General features: G+C 46.3%; 1 protein-coding gene across 1 annotated transcript; it reads left to right on the plus strand.

The window, feature by feature from the left end:
- Positions 1-107: 107 nt before the first annotated feature.
- LOC121557090 (E3 ubiquitin-protein ligase Mdm2-like) lies at positions 108-8,624 on the plus strand (the record flags this gene model as incomplete). Its single annotated transcript, XM_045220808.1, has 4 exons — positions 108-353; positions 4,030-4,079; positions 4,462-4,499; positions 8,561-8,624. Coding segments are annotated over exons 1-4 (259 nt in total), but the record flags the coding sequence as incomplete, so codon positions are not given.
- Between the last annotated feature and the right edge of the window lie 608 nt (positions 8,625-9,232).

A 9,232-nucleotide genomic window follows, 5' to 3' on the forward strand; every position in this document is an offset into this window, starting at 1 on the left:
CTCTCTCCTCTTGACCTCTGGCAGCACCCCTGTTACGCTCTCTCTCCTCTTGACCTCTGGCAGCACCCCTGTTACGCTCTCTCTCCTCTTGACCTCTGGCAGCACCCCTGTTACGCTCTCTCTCCTCTTGACCTCTGGCAGCACCCCTGTTACGCTCTCTCTCCTCTTGTGTGTTATGCTGTGGTGTTGACCTGTGACCCCTGTGCTGTCTATTGTCAGGTGATATTCTACCTGGGGCAGTACATCATGAAGAAGCAGCTTTATGACATGAAGCAGCAACACCTAGTGCACTGTGCTGACGACCCACTGGGGGCTGTACTGGGAGTGGACAGCTTCTCTGTTAAAGAGCCACGGTGAGGGGACACACTGCAGGGAGTGGACAGCTTCTCCATCAAAGAGCCACACACAGACACTCTCACAATAACACACACACAGACACTCTCACAATAACACACACACAGACACTCTCACAATAACACACACACAGACACTCTCACAATAACACACACACAGACACTCTCACAATAACACACACACAGACACTCTCACAATAACACACACACAGACACTCTCACAATAACACACACACAGACACTCTCACAATAACACACACACAGACACTCTCACAATAACACACACACAGACACTCTCACAATAACACACACACACACACAGACACTCTCACAATAACACACACACAGACACTCTCACAATAACACACACACAGACACTCTCACAATAACACACACACAGACACTCTCACAATAACACACACACAGACACTCTCACAATAAACACACACACACACACAGACACTCTCACAATAACACACACACAGACACTCTCACAATAACACACACACAGACACTCTCACAATAACACACACACAGACACTCTCACAATAACACACACACAGACACTCTCACAATAACACACACACAGACACTCTCACAATAACACACACACAGACACTCTCACAATAACACACACACAGACACTCTCACAATAACACACACACAGACACTCTCACAATAACACACACACAGACACTCTCACAATAACACACACACACAGACACTCTCACAATAACACACACACAGACACTCTCACAATAACACACACACACAGACACTCTCACAATAACACACACACAGACACTCTCACAATAACACACACACAGACACTCTCACAATAACACACACACAGCTTGGGGCGGACGATAAACCCCCACCCCAACACACCCCCACCCTGTTTACCCCCACCCTGTTTACCCCCACCCCAACACACACACACCCTGTTTACCCCCACCCTGTTTACCCCCACCCTGTTTACCCCCACCCTGTTTACCCCCACCCCCAACACACACACCCTGTTTACCCCCACCCTGTTTACCCCCACCCTGTTTACCCCCACCCCAACACACCCCCACCCTGTTTACCCCCACCCTGTTTACCCCCACCCTGTTTACCCCCACCCCCAACACACCCCCACCCTGTTTACCCCCACCCTGTTTACCCCCACCCTGTTTACCCCCACCCCCAACACACCCCCACCCTGTTTACCCCCACCCTGTTTACCCCCACCCCCAACACACACATAATCTAAGACAGGCTCTCTGTAAGTCGCTCTGGATAAGAGCGTCTGCTAAATGACTAAAATGTAAATGTACACAGCCTCTAATACATCCCCTCTACACAGCCTCTAATACAGCCCCTCTACACAGCCTCTAATACAGCCTCTAATACATCCCCTCTACACAGCCTCTAATACATCCCCTCTACACAGCCTCTAATACATCCCCTCTACACAGCCTCTAATACATCCCCTCTACACAGCCTCTAATACATCCCCTCTACACAGCCTCTAATACATCCTCTAATACAGCCTCTAATACATCCCCTCTAATACAGCCTCTAATACATCCCCTCTACACAGCCTCGAATACATCCCCTCTACACAGCCTCTAATACATCCCCTCTATACATCCTCTAATACATCCCCTCTACACAGCCTCTAATACATCCCCTCTACACAGCCTCTAATACATCCCCTCTACACAGCCTCTAATACATCCCCTCTAATACAGCCTCTAATACAGTCCCTCTAATACAGCCTCTAATACATCCCCTCTAGACAGCCTCTAATACATCCCCTCTACACAGCCTCTAATACATCCCCTCTACACAGCCTGTAATGCAGGCTCTCTGGTCCTCTAATACATCCCCTCTATACAGCCTGTAATGCAGGCTCTCTGGTCCTCTAATACATCCCCTCTACACAGCCTGTAATACATCCCCTCTACACAGCCTCTAATACATCCCCTCTACACAGCCTCTAATACAGTCCCTCTAATACATCCTCTAATACATCCCCTCTACACAGCCTCTAATACATCCCCTCTACACAGCCTCTAATACAGTCCCTCTAATACAGCCTCTAATACATCCCCTCTACACAGCCTCTAATACATCCCCTCTACACAGCCTGTAATGCAGGCTCTCTGGCCCTCTAATGCAGGCTCTCTGGCCCTCTAATACATCCCCTCTACACAGCCTCTAATACATCCCCTCTACACAGCCTTTAATACATCCTCTAATACATCCCCTCTACACAGCCTCTAATGCATCCCCTCTACACAGCCTGTAATACAGGCTCTCTGGCCGTCTAATGCAGGCTCTCTGGCCCTCTAATACATCCCCTCTACACAGCCTCTAATACATCCCCTCTACACAGCCTTTAATACATCCTCTAATACATCCCCTCTACACAGCCTCTAATGCATCCCCTCTACACAGCCTGTAATACAGGCTCTCTGGCCGTCTAATGCAGGCTCTCTGGCCCTCTAATACATCCCCTCTACACAGCCTCTAATGCATCCCCTCTACACAGCCTGTAATACAGGCTCTCTGGCCCTCTAATGCAGGCTCTCTGGCCCTCTAATACATCCCCTCTACACAGCCTCTAATACATCCCCTCTACACAGCCTTTAATACATCCTCTAATACATCCCCTCTACACAGCCTCTAATACATCCCCTCTACACAGCCTTTAATACATCCTCTAATACATCCCCTCTACACAGCCTCTAATACATCCCCTCTACACAGCCTCTAATACATCACAGGCTCTCTGGCCCTCTAATACATCCCCTCTACACAGCCTCTAATACATCCCCTCTACACAGCCTCTAATACATCCCCTCTACACAGCCTCTAATACATCCCCTCTACACAGCCTCTAATACATCCCCTCTACACAGCCTCTAATACATCCCCTCTACACAGCCTCTAATACATCACAGGCTCTCTGGCTCTCTAATACATCCCCTCTACACAGCCTCTAATACATCCCCTCTACACATCCTTTAATACATCCTCTAATACATCCCCTCTACACATCCTCTAATACATCCCCTCTACACAGCCTCTAATACATCCCCTCTACACAGCCTGTAATACATCCCCTCTACACAGCCTCTAATACATCCCCTCTACACAGCCTGTAATGCAGGCTCTCTGGTCCTCTAATACATCCCCTCTACACAGCCTCTAATACATCCCCTCTACACAGCCTCTAATACATCCCCTCTACACAGCCTCTAATACATCCCCTCTACACAGCCTCTAATACATCCCCTCTACACAGCCTCTAATACATCCCCTCTACACAGCCTTTAATACATCCTCTAATACATCCCCTCTACACAGCCTCTAATACATCCCCTCTACACAGCCTCTAATACATCCCCTCTACACAGCCTGTAATGCATCCCCTCTAATACATCCCCTCTACACAGCCTCTAATACATCCCCTCTACACAGCCTTTAATACAGGCTCTCTGGCCCTCTAATACAGCCACTTAATATGCTGTCACCTGTGGCATGTGTTGGCTCAGATGTGTACTGATGTTTCAAAAAGAAGTTACTGAAGTTGATGAGCAGGCTTCTTTTTGCTAAACAAATTTGAGATGGCTGAAACGGAAACTGTTTCAGTATGCTAATGTTAGCCTTGTGTGTTTTGCTCTTTCAGAGTCCTCTTCGCTATGATCACACAAAATCTCCTAGCAGTGCAAAATCAAGGTACTTTTCCCCTTTTCAGTTATTGTCCTGTAGTTACTAGTTTACATTTACATTGACGTCATTTAGCAGACGCTCTTATCCAGAGCCACTTAGAAATTGGTGCATTCACCCTATAACCAGTGGGATAACCACTTTACAATTATTTTTTTTTATATATATATATATATTTTTTTTTAGGTGGGGGGGGGGGTAGAAGGATTACTTTATCCTATCCCAGGTATTCCTTAAAGATGTGGGGTTTCATATACATCACTTTTTGAAAAAGCCATTTGTTACGCTAGGCAGTTCAATGCTGTGTTATGTATTGGGGTTGATAAGACACTGAAGAAGTACCGGTAGTCTATTCAGAGTTTTTAAATGTGGATGTTTCTTTTTCCTTAAGAATCCCAGTCTCTGGATAAACCGGATAGAGGGCCTAAGGTAGGAAGACAACATAGAAAGAGGATCTATTCATTTTATTTCTATGGTAGACACACTAAACTAAATGAAGGGAACCCTCTAACCAGTTGTACTATTATGTGTGTTTTCCCGTGTTATTTGTAATTTATTCACTTTAACTCTACCCACATGTACATATTACCTCAACTACGTCAACTAGCCGGTGCCCCCGCACATTGACTCTGCACCGGTACCCCCCTGTATATATAGCCTCCCTAATGTTATTTTATTTTTTCTCTCTCAACACTTTTTTGTTGTTGTTTTATTTGACTTGTCTTATAAAAATAAAAAAACTGCACTGTTGGTTAAGGGCTTATAAGTAAGCATTTCACTGTAATGTCTACACCTGTTGTATTCGGCGCATGTGGCCAATAACATTTGATTTGATTTGAAAATCCATGTGTTTGGTTGGTTGAAACACTCCAGTGGGGGCGTTGCTATAACGGGGTACTGGATAGCTGCTATTTTACAGGCTCCGACCCAACTTTGCTGTTTTGTGATTCTTTTGTCGTAATTTTTTTTTCTCCATGAATTGTTTCCGCTGTAATTTCTTACAACCGACAAGAACTTTTGAACATCAGATCTGTAGTTACTTACCTTTAAATGTTTGACTTCGACTCATCTGCCCTGTTTGAGACCCCTTCCCTAGACCCACTCCAATTTGCATACCGCCCCCAACCAATGTTCCCTTTAATTTTTTTCATCACTGAGCAAATTTCAGGTCTGCTGAGTACCAACTCAATATCTTGTCTATTTACGACGTTAATGTACGCCAATTATGCACTTTCATCTACAAATACTAACACCTCCCAGACAGTTTACCTAACCCCTTCAATGGATTCTTCCAGGTTAATTCTGAAATCCATCTATATAACACAAGACACTGTGCCAAACCTTCACCCTGCCAGGCAGTGTTGCTGCACCAGGTGGGATATAGGATTAGTATTGTTGTTGTTGTGTCATTAGCAGCTATGAAACAGGTGGGATATAGGATGAGTATTGTTGTTGTTGTGTCATTAGCAGCTATGAAACAGGTGGGATATAGGATGAGTATTGTTGTTGTTGTGTCATTAGCAGCTATGAAACAGGTGGGATATAGGATGAGTATTGTTGTTGTTGTGCCATTAGCAGCTATGAAACAAAACAGCAGAAATACTTTGAAAACAAGCTACTGCAGAATATTTCTAATCCCCGACTCGCACATGTGCTCATACTTGGCTTTTGACTATTTTTGATTAGTGAATGTAATGCTCTTCACTGTAGAGCCCTGCAAATTCATACCCACCGATATCTAAATATACCCACGTTTGGTGGGTGGTAGGAGTTAATTGTATGCCCTACCCCTATACATATCTACCTCCATCACTCCAGTATCCCTGTCCCCTTACCCCTATACATATCTACCTCCATCACTCCAGTATCCCTGTCCCCTTACCCCTATACATATCTACCTCCATCACTCCAGTATCCCTGTCCCCTTACCCCTATACATATCTACCTCCATCACTCCAGTATCCCTGTCCCCTTACCCCTATACATATCTACCTCCATCACTCCAGTATCCCTGTCCCCTTACCCCTATACATATCTACCTCCATCACTCCAGTATCCCTGTCCCCTTACCCCTATACATATCTACCTCCATCACTCCAGTATCCCTGTCCCCTTACTCCCTATACATATCTACCTCCATCACTCCAGTATCCCTGTCCCCTTACCCCTATACATATCTACCTCCATCACTCCAGTATCCCTGTCCCCTTACCCCTATACATATCTACCTCCATCACTCCAGTATCCCTGTCCCCTTACCCCTATACATATCTACCTCCATCACTCCAGTATCCCTGTCCCCTTACCCCTATACATATCTACCTCCATCACTCCAGTATCCCCTTACCCCTATACATATCTACCTCCATCACTCCAGTATCCCTGTCCCCTTACCCCTATACATATCTACCTCCATCACTCCAGTATCCCTGTCCCCTTACCCCTATACATATCTACCTCCATCACTCCAGTATCCCTGTCCCCTTACCCCTATACATATCTACCTCCATCACTCCAGTATCCCCTTACCCCTATACATATCTACCTCCATCACTCCAGTATCCCTGTCCCCTTACCCCTATAAATATCTACCTCCATCACTCCAGTATCCCTGTCCCCTTACCCCTATACATATCTACCTCCATCACTCCAGTATCCCTGTCCCCTTACCCCTATACATATCTACCTCCATCACTCCAGTATCCCTGTCCCCTTACCCCTATACATATCTACCTCCATCACTCCAGTATCCCTGTCCCCTTACCCCTATACATATCTACCTCCATCACTCCAGTATCCCTGTCCCCTTACCCCTATACATATCTACCTCCATCACTCCAGTATCCCTGTCCCCTTACCCCTATACATATCTACCTCCATCACTCCAGTATCCCCTTACCCCTATACATATCTACCTCCATCACTCCAGTATCCCTGTCCCCTTACCCCTATACATATCTACCTCCATCACTCCAGTATCCCTGTCCCCTTACCCCTATACATATCTCCCTCCATCACTCCAGTATCCCTGTCCCCTTACCCCTATACATATCTACCTCCATCACTCCAGTATCCCTGTCCCCTTACACCTATACATATCTACCTCCATCACTCCAGTATCCCTGTCCCCTTACCCCTATACATATCTACCTCCATCACTCCAGTATCCCTGTCCCCTTACCCCTATACATATCTACCTCCATCACTCCAGTACCCCTGTCCCCTTACCCCTATACATATCTACCTCCATCACTCCAGTACCCCTGTCCCCTTACCCCTATACATATCTACCTCCATCACTCCAGTATCCCTGTCCCCTTACCCCTATACATATCTACCTCCATCACTCCAGTATCCCTGTCCCCTTACCCCTATACATATCTACCTCCATCACTCCAGTATCCCTGTCCCCTTAACCCTATACATATCTACCTCCATCACTCCAGTATCCCTGTCCCCTTACCCCTATACATATCTACCTCCATCACTCCAGTATCTCTGTCACCTTACCCCTATACATATCTACCTCCATCACTCCAGTATCCCTGTCCCCTTACCCCTATACATATCTACCTCCATCACTCCAGTATCCCTGTCCCCTTAACCCTATACATATCTACCTCCATCACTCCAGTATCCCTGTCCCCTTACCCCTATACATATCTACCTCCATCACTCCAGTATCCCTGTCCCCTTACCCCTATACATATCTACCTCCATCACTCCAGTACCCCTGTCCCCTTACCCCTATACATATCTACCTCCATCACTCCAGTACCCCTGTCCCCTTACCCCTATACATATCTACCTCCATCACTCCAGTATCCCTGCACATTGTTGATATGGTACTGGAGCTGACTGACCCAGTATATAGCTAGCTTACTTTCTCGTGTTTTTGTTCTACCTTGTTTTTCTTTAAAAAATTATTACATGGGATATTGATTACGGCATTGATGGGTTTAGAAGCTTGTAAGAAAGGCATTTCACTGTACTTGTGCACGTGACATTTAAAACTTGAAATGTGAAACTACTGGCGTTGGGTGCGATGACATGCTAGCTGTTCCCAGAGACTTCGTCATTGAGCCAACGACTATAACGTTTAGCAGCGGTGGCAAGAAATTAACAGCGGCGGGCCACCGCTACTAAATTAATGTAGGGGAAACACTGCTCCATCACCCTCCATTTTAAAGAGTTCCAAACAGACTGTGTCAAACTAATTGCCTAGCCCTGGGTCTCACACACACACACACACACACACACACACACGCACTCAACCTCAAGTTGAAACAACATAGTTTGTTGAAGAGTGATGTTTATGCTGTCACATTGTTCCAAGACGGTCTCCCTCGGAGCTTCTGAAGTGGTTTTTCCTGTGATGTCGTTTTTAAGTGGTCGCTGTGCCTGGGTGAGTTTTATAGACAGACTCCCACAGTGTCCTGGTTCACTGGTTCATTTCTCTTAACAGTTCCTCCTGTTTTAATCTGTTACAGGAAACAGACTCAGACTGTCCTTCATCATCTACCTCAGAACGGAGGAGGAGGAGGAGTGACCCTGGTGAGTACCTCTCTGTCTCTGTCTGAATAATGTGTGTTGTTGTTGGAGTACTCCAACAGTGTTTCCATAAGCCTACACCTACTAACTACACCAGTCCTGCTCACGTGGATCTGTGCTGTAACTTCCTCCTGGAGAAACAGACTGATGTCATGTCCGACAGGATGGCTTCATGGTGTCATGTCCCTTCCGTCTTCAAGAGAGCGAGAGTTGCACCCCTTCTCAAAAAACCAACACTCGATCCCACTGATGTCAACAACTACAGACCAGTATCCCTTCTTTCTTTTCTTTCCAAAACTATTGAGCGTGCCGTCTTTAGCCAACTCTCTTGCTATCTCTCTCAGAATGACCTTCTTGATCCAAACCAGTCAGGTTTCAGGACTGGTCATTCAACTGAGACTGCTCTTCTCTGTGTCACGGAGACTCTCCGCACTGCTAAAGCTAACTCTCTCTCCTCTGCTCTTGTCCTTCTAGACCTGTCTGCTGCCTTTGATACAGTGAACCATCAGATCCTCCACTCCACCCTCTCCGAGCTGGGCATCTCTGGCGCGGCTCACTCCTGGATTGCGTCCTACCTGACCGGTCGCTCCTACCAAGTGGCGTGGCGAGAA

Source organism: Coregonus clupeaformis, unplaced genomic scaffold (assembly GCF_020615455.1).
Source record: "Coregonus clupeaformis isolate EN_2021a unplaced genomic scaffold, ASM2061545v1 scaf6588, whole genome shotgun sequence".
NCBI classification, from domain to species: Eukaryota; Metazoa; Chordata; class Actinopteri; order Salmoniformes; family Salmonidae; genus Coregonus; species Coregonus clupeaformis.